Source organism: Acartia tonsa, chromosome 3, assembly GCF_053477335.1.
Source record: "Acartia tonsa isolate MP-2025a chromosome 3, ASM5347733v1, whole genome shotgun sequence".
In the NCBI taxonomy this organism is placed as follows: domain Eukaryota; kingdom Metazoa; phylum Arthropoda; class Copepoda; order Calanoida; family Acartiidae; genus Acartia; species Acartia tonsa.
The window spans coordinates 11,720,325-11,736,812 of NC_137262.1; the positions used below are offsets into that span (position 1 = coordinate 11,720,325).

General features: G+C 31.1%; 1 protein-coding gene across 1 annotated transcript in view; it reads right to left on the bottom strand.

Annotated features, from left to right (window-relative positions):
* Nucleotides 1-1,583: 1,583 nt before the first annotated feature.
* LOC145313318 (protein RUFY3-like) overlaps nt 1,584-16,488 on the bottom strand; it is an 88,211-nt gene continuing 73,306 nt past the window's right edge. The window contains exons 11-19 of the mRNA XM_080152666.1: nt 13,945-14,078; nt 13,359-13,436; nt 12,657-12,762; nt 12,423-12,463; nt 11,369-11,429; nt 5,799-5,903; nt 5,008-5,073; nt 4,374-4,448; nt 1,584-2,328 (exon numbers count right to left, since the gene is read on the bottom strand). Coding sequence (XP_080008792.1) covers nt 2,206-2,328; nt 4,374-4,448; nt 5,008-5,073; nt 5,799-5,903; nt 11,369-11,429; nt 12,423-12,463; nt 12,657-12,762; nt 13,359-13,436; nt 13,945-14,078 — 789 coding nt within the window. The 3' untranslated portion in view covers nt 1,584-2,205. The remainder of the gene's footprint in view (nt 2,329-4,373; nt 4,449-5,007; nt 5,074-5,798; nt 5,904-11,368; nt 11,430-12,422; nt 12,464-12,656; nt 12,763-13,358; nt 13,437-13,944; nt 14,079-16,488) is intronic.

Genomic DNA, 16,488 nt, shown 5'->3' on the forward strand with positions numbered 1-16,488 from the left:
ACTGACTGATGACATGATATAATTGTTATTATTACATTAAATTTTTATGCTTACATTAATATTTTCATAAAATTACAATTTATGTTTATTCTGAAAGGTAAAATGTATCTAAAGAAATGAAGAAAAAAATGCTCAAAATAATTTAGGGAAAAGTATAAATTTGATAATTATGCGCTTATTTTATTTTAAATAAATAACAAAGTTTACAAGAGTATATTTTAATGGCTAAATTAATTGTAAGGCTTTTCAAATCTTAACATTTTTTTTGGCCAAAAATAAAGGATTAAACTCGCCAGCCACCTGTAAGCCGCAGAAAATCGACGTTTCGTACTTTTAAAACAGCTGGATGTCTAAAACTGTCACTATTATGGCAATCTGTTTGCCATCAAAAGTATTTGGGTACCAAAACGGGTTTAGATAAGCTGCTTTTGCGCGGCTTACACGCAGCTGCCGAGCCCTTGGGAATAAATATGCATAAAGTTGCCTTTTTTTCTGACTAAGCTTTATTAAAATGAGATGCAAAAAATGTTTAATTTTGATGCACTCTGCACTGGAGTTGTAAAACATTCTCTTTTGTTAAAACTTGCAATTTTGTTGATAAAACATTTTTCCAGGCAAACAATGTTGTAAAAGAAAATGCATTATATTTGGGGATTAAAGTATAGGTAAATTGAGTCGAAAACGAGCTTTGATGTACTTTTGATATATTTTTAAAGGATAGTTTTGATGGGATAAGATAACCCCCACCCCCTCTCCATCCTGAACTATATTATGGAAACGATGTTAATGAAGACTAAAAGTAATCTTCAAAGAATCAATGGAAGATGATTAAAGTCCCTCAACAGATAATGACGTCATACAATAAAATAACCAATGAGAGGCCAGCATGAATTTTACTATTGGTCAATTACAGTGTATACTGGCCTCTCATTGGCTATTCTATCGTATGACGTCATAATCTGTTGAGGGACTTTAATCATCTTCAATCAATGGGTATCTCCATATTGAAGACCACAACTTCATTACCCTTTAAGCTATGGGCAAAGCTACTGATTACTTTTCAAACACAAAATTAACTTAGGTGTAAGTTCTCAAATTTAACATAATTATTGCAGGCATTATTATCTTGTAAGTAAGACTTAAATATCCCTTTTTAAACACCTCTAAAGTAGCATGGAAAAAGTTTAACAAGCAATTCAAGAATGGAAAATAACAACATGGTGCTTTAGACAAAATTTACCATTCCTATATCCCTGTTCTTTATCTTTATGTTGGGGCTGCTGAATTGAAAAAAAAAGAGTTGATTTTGAGTTATTAATGAAGTTAGAATGTGGAAATTTAATAGAAAATGCTGATGAATGAGCAAAACAAGATTGCCAAAAATCCATTGAAGGTTTTTATAAATTTAAACTTGGAAATAACAATAATTTTATAAAGCAAATATTAGTTAAAATGTACTAAAAATTAAAAATGACAATTAAAAAAAAAATACTTTATTAACTAAAAACATTTTATTTCTGATTAGATATGTGGATACATGAATAGATAATTAAACATTAATTATAAAAAGTTTTTTTTTCAAATGATTTAATATTAAAGGAAGACAAATATTTGGTCTTAAAGTTTTGCAATTTCAGTAATTTTTGTTGTTGTTTCATAACTTGGTTTAAGGACGGCCAATGTTTAAAGATTACAGTTATAAATTAAAACTCAATTAGCCCCTTTCATTCTAAAAAAACTAGTATTTCAATTTTTTGATAATAAAGTATAAATGTTATTTTTCTGACAAATTAGCTTTAAACCCTGAATAGTGCAACTTACAAAATAATAACAAAATCTTTAACTTTAGTCTAAGAATTGTGTGTGGAGAAATAAAGCATTATTCCCTTGTTATCGTCTTTCTTTTGGATTTGTTATAAATCTAATTAAAATTAATGATTTAGGGTGAAATAAAGAATTTTCTCGTATTCATTCGAATCCGGTGGATTAGAACCGGTTCTCATCCATACGAAAAATTTATGTCTAGCATCGTATTATATAAAATTTTCTACGAATATAAAAATGTACAATCATAATATTAAAACAAGTTTTTTAGCCCGTGCCTTCGGCACCTCGGGGCTAAAAAAACTGGTTTTAATCTTATAATTGTACATTTTATATCCGCGGAAAGATGTTTGTAATACGATGCGAGAAATAACTAATAACTTAACATTTATCACAAGTCATGGTAACATTATTAAGATTGGTTAGCATGGTACTAATCTCTTTGGTTTTGGCCTCAAGTTTGGCGACTAACTCTCCCTTCTGACTTATCTCATACTCACATTCCTAAATATTATATATTAATACTAGCTGCTCCCCTCCACTAGAAGCCTCTAGGGGCAACTAAGGTGGGAGGTGGAAAATAACACCCTCTCAATTTTTAATTTGAGTTTTAAAAAGAAAAAGTAAAAAAAAATATTTTGTTTTTGGGGGGTGGGGTCATTTTTATTTGGGAGGGTGGGGATACCCTCCCCACAAATAGTTAAAAACATTTCATGGACCTATACTGTAAAAGAGAACCATATTGGTTAGAAAGTTAGCGAGATCCTTCGCTACAGACAAAAAAAAGCGTACTATTTTATATAATAGGATATTGAATACTAGGGAAAAATATGTAGCTGTGTTTAGGGCCCTAGGAAAATGGGGATAGAAGTCACAGCGTTTGACCTACCCATTCTATTGACGTCATGTTAGAGGAAAAGATAAAGGAAAGGGGGAAAGAAACCCTCCTAGAAAAGAGATGTGGTATAGGGTATTTCCTGACATCAATAGAAAAGGTAGGCCAAAAGCAGTGACATCTATCACCATTTTGCTAGGGCACTATAGACAGCTACGAAGAAGATGTTTTTATCTTAGATAATTTGATAGATAGATAAATGTAAGCAGACATAAATATATATTTTTAGTAATTAAATGATTTGTGACCCACTAAGAAACTGTTATTAAAATGAGAAAGTTAACAATTGGACGAAAAAATCTATTAGTTACAAAACATAATAAAAGTAGTCACAGTTTTTTAATTGTCATGGGAATCTTCACAAAAAAATATGGCAAAAATGTTTTAGATGCAAAGAAAATTAAGTGTCCTCATTCACGTACAATGTGTACTGACAAACAGACGGACATTTTTTATTATAGAGTAGCTTTCTTCTGAACGTAAATACATCAAAAAATAACTGGACAAATTGTCTTAAAAATCAGCCATGTGAAGTCATAAAAATGAGGGAGATGAGATGAGAAGTGGGAAAGAAAACCCTAAAAAATAGATGGATAATCCCTCATTTTTATCACGTCACATGGCTGATTTTTGAGACACTTGGTCCAGTTACATAAAAAATTATAAAATTATAATTTTCCAAAAAAAAAAATAATTAAACTATCTGAAATAGTAAAGCCAAAGTTTCGCATTGGTATTCTGAAAATTTTAGATGCAGCAGTTGAGCCCAAGTTTAAATCATAACTCAATGCAAATATTGACATTATCCTATCATTTCATTTGGACCTCTTCATTTAAATCCGCTAACCGGTTACTGGGCGACGTATTTACAAAAAGGTTTAGTTAATTTGTGATATTAGCAGATTACTAAGTAGGACGAATGGTTAAGGACCCAACATGTAAAAATACTCAGATCATAAAAAACTCGAGGCATATAACTTTTAAATTAGCAGATTACAAAAGCCTGGATTTATTAATTATGCAAGTTATGTGATGCACTTTTCTTAAAGCCAAGACATTCCCCCACACAAATATAAAAAATATTCTTTTATTTTTGCAATATTGCTATCCAGGAGGGGGGGGGGGGGGTGCTTAATCATGACCTAATTGAACTCAAAGGAATTTTGTCAATATTTGTTTATAATTATGTTAAAATATATACTCTAGGTTAGATTGGCTAGCTATATACTATACTGTATATCATTTCTGCTATTTATTTAACCATAAATTTTGATTTATTCAAATTTTATTCATTGAAGATATTGTATAATTTTGTATTACTTGAAGTAAATTTTTTATTGTTTGCTTCAAAAAAGACATTTAGGATCTAGTGCAGTTCACGGCAAAATCTTCCTGGTTACGATTATCTTTAAAATTAGTCTTTTTTCGCGCATTTGCACTGCAATTTGTGGGCTTTCTTTTGTCGGTTAAAATTTTGGGCGACCATCTATACGTTCTACCGTTTGGCCGTTAGTAGCCTTTAAAATTCTTATATTTTGGAAGATAATCCTTACCAGGAATATTTTACCGTGAACTGCACTAGATTCAACATGTATATAATAAAATCATTAGATCATAGAGTTGCTGCTCTGCAATTGTAAGAATAAATTTTTACCGCTAGTTTTGTGTACATCTCCAGGTTGATACACTTGATATCTTCCAGTTGACTCTTCAACGAGTCTATGATGTCCTACAGATAGAGATTATTATAAGTTGACTCTTCAACTAGTCTATGATGTCCTACAAATAAAGATTATTATAAGTTGACTCTTCAATGAGTCTATGATGTCCTACAGGTAAAGATTATTATAAGTTGACTCTTCAACGATTATATGATGTCCTACAAATAAAGATTATTATAAGTTGACTCTTAAACGAGTCTATGATGACCTACAAATAAGAGTTATTATGTTTCATCCCAGTATTGTTGAAAGTATGGAAAATAATAGCCCTGGATAATATGGATAATTTAAAATTTTTAAAATATAGAAATTTTGGGTATAGTCCCTTTCGTGGCAACGCCCTTTGCGATTCGTCGTATTTTCAAAATGGCTTTTGATAGGTTAGGTTATATTTTGCTAGGTGATTGCCACGCAGGATTAGAGCCCCCCGCAAGGCTAGAAATAGGAGAAAAGCTACTGTGAAAATACGAAGAAACGCCCTTTAAGTGGCGTTGCCACGAAAGAGGACCTCTAGGGTCGTAGCCGTTATTGCAATCATATATATTAATAGAAAGTACACAATTATACCTGCTTCTCTTTGTTTTCTACTCGCTGGGTCTCAAGCCTTTGCTCAAGTTCCTTTCTTACTCCCTCCTAAAAATATTCATTAAATAATTTTAAAAATCTTTAAATTAAAAAAGTTATTTTTAAGTTTAGAACAGAAATAGAGTGTAATTAAGATTGTGTACATTTGTAAAAATATCATCTATTCATATTTTAAGAATCAGAGAACAAATAAATATTTGTTTATTATTATAATCTAGAAGTTATAGTATAATGGCCAATAAATTCTTGTATATCCTAAATTATAAAAAGAACACATATCTTTTTTAGATTTAAACTAATGGTAGAAAAAGTTGGTGATTGCTGGTATGTACAGCTCAATTCAGTTTTAATGAAAGTCTTCAACGTTCTACAGCCAACATATTTTTCATTGACTTAAGCTAATAAAGAATGTAGATTTTTTTCTTTCTGAAGGCATTTTAAACAAATCTAAAGTCTGTTAAATAAAGTTCTTATAGATATAATCCTTTATTCCTGAGCTGTGCAGTGTGTAAACCCACAGAGATCTAAAGGGATAAGACAATGGCCGATAAATTTATGTACACCCCCCATAATGATTCACAAAATTACCCCTTTTATAGATTACAATTAGGAATTGAAACGTTTGGACACTCATCTTAACGAACCGACCATTTAAAATAAAAAATAGTCCCCAAATTTGTTGAGTCAACAAATAAGTAAACTTCATTATAAAACATTGGGGACTAGTGTAATAAACAGCCCAATGTCCCGTACCTTCCTGGTAGACCCATTACCTGTTTTATAATCTGAGTTTCGGCTTCTTCTCTCATAGTTATTTCCTGTTGGAGACGAACTCGGAACTCTGTACTCAATTCTTTCATACCACTCTCATATGAAGACTAAAAAAAAGCAAAAAATGTTAATTAGTGTTTAGTTTTCGTCAATGCTCGGCAGACGCGTGTCAGCCGCCTGTTGACCTCAGGGAAATAAACCTCTTACAATTTTAAACATCAGCTGGAAGTCTGAACTTGACCAATATATGGCAATCCCTATTTTCATAAATGGGTTTATATATGAGGTTAGTCTCGGTTGATGCACGGCTGCCGAGCCCTTGTTTTTAAATAAAGCGAAGCTTTTTTGTATTTAGATGTTAGAGTTTGTCCGTTCGTCCGTAAAGGATATACCTTAACGTTAAATAAGGCATTTCATAGATTTTAACTTTGCAAGCTGATTCCTTCAACTATTAGACACAATTTAAAAAGTGTAGCGACTCTACAATTATAGCTGACTGCATAGCATTGTAATAAGTTCTATCAAAATCTAATCTTTCTTTGATTTGGCTAAAAACTTGTTGATTTAAAATTATAAATTATAATACAATACGATGCTAGTAGTTTTTCGTATAGATGAGAACCGGTTCTAATCCACCGGATATTAATTGGTTTGAACACAGTAATAGTGTCTGACTGATTATGACGTAACAAAAAAAATTAGCCAATGAGAGGCCGTTATTGACCAATGGTAAAATTTATAGTGGCCTCTCATTGGCTAATTTTTTTTGTTACGTCATAATCAGTCAGACACTATTACTGTGTTCATTGGTTTAGAATAAATACGAGAATAGTTTTTCTCGTATTCATTCGAATCCGGTGGATAGGAACCGGTTCTCATCCATACGAAAAAACTATGTCTGGCATCGTATTATATCCAGCTTTCTACGAATATAAAAATGTACAATAACGAAATAACTATTCTCGCATCGTATTATAAGATTAAAACCAGTTTTTTTAGCCCATAGATACCTCAGACACGGGCTAAAAAAACTTGTTTTAATCTTATGATTATACATTATATTCGTAAAAAACTGGATACAATACGATGATAGACGTAGCTTTTTACGTATGAATGAGAACCGGTTCCTATCCACCGGATTCGAATGAATACGAGAATAGTTATTTCTCGTATCGTATTATAAACGGCTTTCCGCGGATATAGAATGTACAATTATAAGATTAAAACTAGTTTTTTTAGCCCTGTGGTGCCGAAGGCACCGGCTAACAAAACTAGTTTTAATCTTGTGATTGTACATTTCTATATTCGTAAAAAAAACTGGAAACAATACGATGCTAGAGGTAGTTTTTTACGTATGGATAAGAACCGGTTCTAGTCCACCGGATATTAATGAATATGAAAAAAGCATTTATAGTCCTAAACTTAATCAACAATAAAACCATTTCAGTTTTATTATCTCTTAATGTAAAAGCATGACAAGGAAAATTCTAGACAATAATAATAAAAAAGCTAAATTATGCCCAAATTGCGCCATTAATTGTTTTATTTGTAATCTGTGTAATGTGTATGTGTGGTATTTTCTATTATAGCCGAGACATTAAAGTAATCTCACCAATTTGTGAACAAATATTTCATATATTACTATCTATTTCCTTTTATTCATTTTTTTAAGTGCGAAGCTTTTCTATAATTAGGGTCGGTCCGTCCGTCCTTCCGTCCGTCACAAACGGATAGCTTTTTTCGTTAATTTAGGCATGTTAGAATTGTCCTTTCGATTTCAAACTTTGCATGGTGATTCCTTTAGTAGTTAGGTACGATTGAGAAAGCGTAGCAACTTTATAATCATAACAAGGATGTCCGTACGTTCATTTTAAACATGTTGATATTTTTACTTTTTGAACAACAAATTTTTATGTGATCTAATCATCCGATTTATCTGATTTTTGGTATGCTGATTCGTGGAACAAAAAAGTATAATGTTATAAGCAAAGCAACTCTATAATCCAGTCCTAAAAATGTAAGTATGTCCATAAACATTATCAGCAGTTTTTCAACAAATTTACTTACAATTTTGCTTCGACTCTTATACATTTATATTCTGATTTTTCAGTTCTGACACTATATAAGTGTTCATGTCCGTTTGTCCTACCGTTTCAGTGCTTCGCTTTTATGGATGTTGTCATCCTTGTTCTTTTCTGATTCATTCATTCAGATTTCTTCTATTTTTTCCTCACCTGCACAAAATCTTTGCCTCAAAAAGGGAGTGTTCCCAAGGTACCCACCCACATTTGTTCTGTTTTGGAAATTTATTTTTGGTTAAAGGGGGTATTTATTTTTAAAAGCGAAGCTTTTCTATAATTAGGGTCTGTCCGTCCGCCTGTACGTCCGTCACAGACAGATAGCTTTTTTCGTTAATTTAGGCATGCTAAAATTGTCCTATCGATTTCAAACTTTCCATAGTGATTCCTTTAGTAGTTAGGTACGATTTAGAAAGCGTAGCAACTCTATAATCATTATAAGAATGTACTTACGTCCATTTCAAACATGTGATTTTTTTTACTTTTTTAGCAACAAATTTCTATGTGATCTAATCATCCGATTGATCTGATTTTTGGGAAGTTGATTCCTGGGACAATAAAGTATAATGTTATAAGCGAAGCAACTCTATAATCAAGTCTTAAAAATGTAAGTATGTCCATAAACATTATCCTGTATCAAGCAGTTTTTAACAAATTTACTTACAATATTGCTTCGACTCTATATAAGTGTTAATGTCCGTTTGTCCTACTGTTTCAGTGCTTCACTTTTATGGATGTTGTCATCCTTGTTATGTAGGAAATATATCTCTTCAGGAGAGTGATACAACTTTTCCCCAGCTAAACTTTCCCCGAACAATATTCTGAATATTAAGGCTAGCCGTTTATGAGAACTTACTGTACTCCAAAACAAAAATACAACTTACTACTTTATTGTAATACAAATTTAATTTGTTATCTTTCTTATACAGTTTATTTTTTTGTAACTTTTTCCTTCCAATGACATAAAATATTATAATTATCATTCTCAATAACTTTATTTAAGCACTAGCGGCTTAGCCTCTAGCCTCTAAGGGCTTTGCTCCAAGAGATGATAAAAAAAAAGTTAAGATGAAATTCGTAAAAAAAAAAATAAGAAGGACCAAGGAAATCTCCTGCAAAAAAAAGGACCAAGGATATCTCATAGAAAAAAAAATGGGAGGGTGTTTTTTTTAGTTTTTCGGGGGGTTGGTGGGTTGTCCCCCCCCCCCCCAGGAAAATAGCTTAAAACCATCACAGGACCAGTAGGTATAATCCCTGAAAAGTAGAGTCCAATCGGTTCAGCGGTTACTGAGATCTTAAGCTTGAGACGGACAGACAGACGGACAGATAGACATCGTTCTACTTTGTATTATAGATATTAAAGGTTATATATAATTGAAAATAAGACAATGATCATGAAACATGTTTTTAAAAAAAGGAAATACCATGGTTCAAGTCACAATTTGTTTTGTTTAATGAATTATAATGTAAATGATAAATAATCTTTATATGAATTTTTTTCAGACACTCTTTCTTTATATTGATACACAAATCCACTTACTTACGCCTGCTTTATATGTCTCTGCCTCTCTCTCTCTCTCTCTCTCTCTCGCTCGCTCTCTCTCTCTCTCTCTCTCTCTCTCTCTCTCTCTCTCTCTCTCTCTCTCTCTCTCTCTCTCTCTCTCTCTCTCTCTCTCTCTCTCTCTCTCTCTCTCTCTCTCTCTCTCTCTCTCTCTCTCTCTCTCTCTCTCTCTCTCTCTCTCTCCTCTTAGATTCTTAGGTCTATTATTTACACACAATGCCAATATAAGATGTATAATGTATGTGTGTGTGTGTGTGTGTGTATAGTATTTACACAATAAGTCTTTTATTCTTTTCTTATCAAATAAAAAGTATAGAAGAAAAGAAAATATTTTTACCCACTTCCTATATAATCGGAGGTAGTAATAAGCAAGAGACCCATTTAGGGCCAACAATTGGAAATTTTTTTTTGTCATGTATTTCGGGCGACATTTTATTTATTTGAATCATGTTAATTTAGGTTGAAAATAATTGTCCAAATATATAATGTAGATTTGATAATTGTAAGTTGTTTTCTTGAAAAGCAGATGTCAAATATTAAAAAAAGAACTATGATATTTAGTAAGGCAGTCTTTCCTAAAATTATTTTAAAAGATATTACAAAACTTTATCTCATCTTGATATTACTATACTTTTGGATTTATTTGATAATATTGTTGTATCATACAGAGCTTTATTCATATTCTTTAAACAATAGTTTTCCAGTCCTTGTATTTTATTGATAGATATTATTTATACAGAGTTAATTACAAAAAACTTTCCCTAACTCTCAATAAAGTAATATTCTGTCTGAATGCAACTAAAAATAATAGAATTTTTTTCTCAAGTTAGAAATACGAAAGACGGCATTTTTTCGATAATTTAATAAAACACAACTGTCTATGTTTTTGTAATCACAATACAAAATCCTTGCCTTTAAATAAACTTAATAGTTAAAATAAAAAAGGTTTTAATTGTGAGTCTGATAGTTTTTGCAGGTCTTATCATGTTGGTTCTTGTGATATCAAGTGCAAACAATTTATTATTGTGTGTTGGATGTGATTTGAGCATCAATTAACGTTTCCTTATTCGTTTTTTTCTACTTGATCTGTTAGATTATTAATCTTCCATTTTCCATTCCCTGGTATCCCTGTAAATTACTAATGAACTTGAATATATGCTAACTAGACATGGGGAATTGGTTTCCTTTTCATTCATACAGCTAGATGTTAACACAAGGCAGCGAAAAATGTACATCATCAAAAAATCATTAAAAATAAATGTACATATTTTTTTCTTGAAAAAGCAATAATTTTAGGTGTTAAATTGCCGAAAACCAACTTAAAACAATAATAAAGCTTCCCTTAAAAGTACAACCAAATCAGAACCACATTTTCCGAGATCTGTAGCTGAAAACAAAAAAAAACCTACTACTTTATATTATAGGATATATTTAGGACATTTTGCTTAAACCTAGCATAAATTTTAATCTTTTCTTTACCAAAAATTAGAACAAATGGTAAAATGTTAACTGTATTGTATACAGACATCTATACCTTGTTTCATTGTGTTGAGTATAATTAGGTACATTACAATAATTACAATTGTCAACTACATTCAATCTTCACGCTCTAGGTGGGAGAGAATTAACAGTATAGCTGGCTATCAGGGATCTATAGGGATAAGACAATGGCCGATAAATTGATGTATTTCCCCAATGATTATACATCCTTTAAATTTATGGTTGAAACGATCGAACATTCAACTGAATAATTCAAAGAATCACAATTCACAATAGTCCCCAAAGTTGTTAAGACAACGAATAAGAAGACGTTATTATAAAACTTTGGGGACTAGTCTAATAAAGTTGTCCCCCCCCTCTCTCTCTCTCGGGCTAGTTATACAAATATCATTGAATATGTTCTAGAATAAAACCTTTGAGAAAAAAACAGTACCTGAACTAAAGACATACTGACGTTGTCTGGAATTTGCTCTTCGGCTAATCTGTCAATATTCCTAAAAAAAAAAAAATATAAAATTCAGATTTTTTCTTAAGAATTCTGTTTGAGTAGCGTAGCATCTCATGGTGTGTCATTTTCCCCTAGTGACTAACTGAACCATCAACTCGTTCCATCAGAAATGTTTGGTTCCTATTATTATTGGTAAGATAAAATACGTTTCATTTTAAAATTTTACACTTTTATGAATCATTAATCTTTATAAAATATAAGTATCTTTGTCTTTTGAAGCATGACAGACAGGTAATTTATATACTGGATGGTACAGGGAATCGACAAAACAAATTTCAGCAATCTATCTTAAGTAACAGCTGAGAAAATAACATTTCCCTCATAGTGTTGACGGATGGACGGACAGATAAGGTAAATGAGCAGCTATGCTAATAAAATTGTATCTACAAAAGTAGCAGTTCTTTTTTCTTCATCTGACAATAATAAAAAGCAAAATAAATATTGTCACAAAATATATTTATTTATGAGAGTGCAAATAGAATCTTTTGAGAAACCATTTGGATTTAGATTGAGCTTTTGTGGCTGAAAATGAATGATAAATTGTTCACACTTCTATTTATAAATAAATATATCATTTATTTTGCGTATTTCTAGCTTTATTCTTTTTGGTAATCAAGTTTATATTTTTAGCTTTGCTGTTGGATTAGTTTTTTGTGTCTGTCAGTACGTTTGTTTAGCTTATTTTTATTTTTATTTTCTGTGTTTAGATGGATTTAGGTATCTTTTAAAACTAACTTTTAGGGAACTTTTGTTAAAATGACGTTAAAGTTCTGAACCAAGCAATTTCAGTAGAGTAAATTTAGCTTTAAGGTTGTATTTTGAAAATACTGAGTTAAATTCTTGATAATTTAATATATCTACCGCCAATTTCTAGCTTTACTATTATTGTGCGTAATCATCCTTGTTTTTAATATAAAGGACAATTTCAAATATTTTTTTCGTAAAGTTTTTGTTATCCTAAAATGTACTCAATGCTCACCTGTATCTTTCAAGTTCTGCTCTCAATCTTTTGTTCTCAATCTAGCAATAATAATAAATTTTAACATTATTTTTTAATAATTAAAAAAAACAATGAAGTAAAATTTCTCGAAGAGTAAGGGTTGTTGTCTATGTCAACTTATTTTTTTTATGGGTAACTCCCCCTATCACCTTTCCCGCCCCTCTTAGACATCATTTTAGATTTTATTTGGATTTGCATGTAATGTAAATTAACCTGAGTTTTTTCTGTGTTATCTCTGGATAAATTTAGATCTTCTTTCATAAGAGCATTTTCTGTTGACAAAGCTTCAACTCTTTCTTGTAATGAGCCCACAGTAGCACTATAATATTATTATATTTATATACAGGGTGTATAGATAATATTTCTGTTGACAAAGCTTCAACTCTTTCTTGTAATGAGCCCACAGTAGCACTATAATATATTAAACATCAAAATGTTTTAATGTTTTATTTGGGAAGGTTTTAATAATTTTGTTTTCTTTTACTAAGATATAAGAGTTAAGACACTAACATCTGAAACCCCCCCCCTTCCCCTTCACATTATTTTCAATTTACTTCAAAGTAGAGAGGGTGGAAGGATTATTTTCGCCATAGAAAGCAACTAAGTAAATATTATAGTAAGGTTTAGAATATTAAAGAGTATATATATAATTTTCACTCTTACGGTTATGTCATAGTTATATAGTTGCACAACCCAATAAAAAGAAGAGTCTTCTGTTTATAGACGTCAAATGGGGGGGGGGGGCTTTAAAACTCCCACAAACTTAGAAATCCTTCTTTTTAACCCTTTCCCAATTTAAAAAAAATAATTACATTCTTCAAACCTTTGAAATCCCTTATTCCCCCCCCCCCCACCTCAAAAAAGCTTGGACATCCTTGTTTCTGTATATTTTCTTTGAACAAAATTAAAACTTACTTTAGATGTCTATTCAACTCTTCAATATAATTCTTCTGATCAAGTACTGTTGTGATTGATTCATCTCTACCATTGATACTAATAATCACAGAATTCATACATTAATTCAATGGCTATTATAATTTTTTCAATCTGTTTGGCCCAAAGGTGATTTGGAGATCTAATTACGGTATAGCTATAAAAAACCGAGAGAAAAAAAAACGAATATTCCCATACTTTCACGTTAAAAAAAAGGGGGTAGAGGGGGATTCTGTGCTCGATTAGGTACTTTGAGTGAATCCGCCAGCATTACTATATCTGAAGAGAATATATAGCTGTAGAGTAATAAGGTTAGGTAAATGTAAAGAGGCCCAGGTGAATACTTTAATTTAAAAGGTCCAAAAGAAAAGAAAATTTTCCTATCTTTCATTTCAATCATTTTGGCCAAGGTGGAATCATAATTAAAATACGTTAATATACATGACTTTTCAGTATCGCTTAGAACCGGTTCTAATCCAGTCAAAAGTAACAATAAATAGTCAATAGTATTTGAATTTTTGATATGTTAAGCTTGAATATTTTTTATGGAATGTATTGGAATTCTCGCCTAGTTGTGCCACCATGTGTGCTGTTAGCTAGAGAGGAGCTGCTGCCAGTAGAATCATCATCACGGAGGTCACGCTTGCTCCTCAGGTAGAGAGAGAAGTCGATAACTCCCTGCTGGCTGTCAAGATCTTCCTCCTGGTGAAACAAAAATAAATTAAATGCCTAAATACGATTTTTAGGGTATTTTCCATCTTTTCAATAAAATTATCCAACTAGGTGCTTTGTTAAGCACACCCGCCCCCCCCCCCCCTCCATATTTTGGGAATAAAATGAAAATAAAAGAGGGACGTAGTTTTTCGTTTGTTTGTTTGTTACTCAGGCTAGGTTGGGTTATATTGTACACTGAGTAACCCCGTAGGATTAGCTTCTCGACCCATTAAGATAAGTGGGATAAAATCCAGAAAAAAATCATGTCTTTTTTAATGACATTCCTATTATTATCTAATTAAAATAATAGGATTAAAAGCGTATTTAACAAATAAGATAAAACAAATATTCTAGATTTTTGTTTATTTTTAACAAAACACAATTGTAAAATATTCAACTCAAGGAAAACTTGACATGTAAATTAAATAGAAAAAGTTTTGACGTAAAACAAACATTTGTGTAATTCATGTTTACTTTTCTCATCTTTAATTATATGTAAACGCCCAACAGATTTTGTAAATATATATAATATTTAATTTGACATATTTGATTAGGACCTGTAGGTATATTCCCTGTAGAGTAGAGCCCAATCGGTTCAGTGGTTACTGAGTTCTAAAGCTTCAGACGGACAGACGGACATCGTTCTACTTTGTATTATAGATATTTTATATTATAATCCTTTTATTAAAATGAACGTCTGCAGTAAAAGATCTTGCTAACCTCTGAAAACTAAAATAAAAAGTGGATAATCGACTTTTTCACTTCCCCCCCCCCCTCACTGAAGGCCTTTAGGGACATAGACTCAAAAAATATATGAAGTATTTGTACATACAACCAAATATTATCCAAGGAAGGTTTCGTGATTTTTAATTTGAATTAAGGACAGTTTGACTAAAGCATAGCGTTCGATAGATTGAAAGACAAAACTATATTTTAGCATGTAGCAATTTTTGTGATATATATTTTATTTAAATTTTTACATAAAGAGGTAAAATGTGTGATTAAGTGTTTTTATTTTAATAGAGATTATAAAAAAGAGATGACAAAATACATTAAAAGAAAAAAAAATCCGGGCAATAATATTTCTTCACTTCTTACAACAAATCAAAAATCACTTTATATTAGGTTGGTACAACAAAATAACAAAAAATCATATCAGCCCCTAAAGGATAATAAACATGGATTTAATCTTATATTTTTCCATTTTAATAACATGTCTAAAATACGATGCCATAAATAACTATTCTTGTTTTACATTTTTTTGTTATCTATAGCATTTTTTATGTTTTATCAAAGACCAGCCAGCCTTCTATTGCAATAGAAAGAAATAATATTTGCGTCAATTTAGCTGAGCAGCTTCAACAAAGTAAAAATAATTTCCAAGTTATTTGGTCTTAAACAAACTAAGCCCCCTTGGATCCATTGGAATTCAACCCCCTAACTGTACCTAAACCTTTAGCCTATATTTTGCAAATGGGAACTGCTTAACATCTAACCTAAATATCTCAACCCTTATTTAACCAAACCGAAGAAAGCCTCTTTTATGAATCAGATGTATTGTATCAAATGAAGTTGAAACATTAAATGTCATCTATAAATTAAAGCATAATCAAACCTTTTAGAAATTTAGGCTTTTCATTTAACATGAGACTTTATTTTATGTAACGTGTTTATAGAAATTTTGTTTTAATTTTCAGAAAGTGTAAGGGGACAAAGTCGCTCAAAAAATCAGCATGTGACGTCATAAGAATTAGGGATTATCCAGCTTTTATTTAGGGATTTTCTTTCCCACTCCTCCTCTCCTTATCCCTCATTTTTATGACGTCAGAATTTTTTTTCGCCAGAAAATCATAAAATTTATGATCTATAATCACTAAGAGGTGATTAAACTTGTCCTGAATCAATTGACAAGGACACGGCTAAAATAAGGTCTATATTAGATTTCCAATAATGGTAGAAAATTGAGTGTAATATTAGAGAGAACTATATTGGTTCAATATTACACAGTAACCATCATGGCACAATTTTTTATCCAATAATTTAATTGTACTTAGTTAGGTATGTTTTATGTAATTTAGATAAATAAATTTTAAAAAATTAAGATGGTTAATTGAAGTTGCCATTGTAATTTAGAAATGATAGATATGTTCGTTTCGTCGTCAGTCATAACTGATTGTTGTCCGCGGAAAGTAAAATAGTATTAATTCCCATTATAGGTGCCAATAAAAAATGAACTTATCATGTAGTATTTATCCAGCGAAAATGAACCGAATTCGGTAATGGAAAATAACACATTTTTCTAAAGAAGAGGTTTCGTGATTTTTTAACTTAGAATATACTTACAATATTATTCAAGGACTTTACAACAATGTTTATTAGGGTGGGTCGATTTTGGACA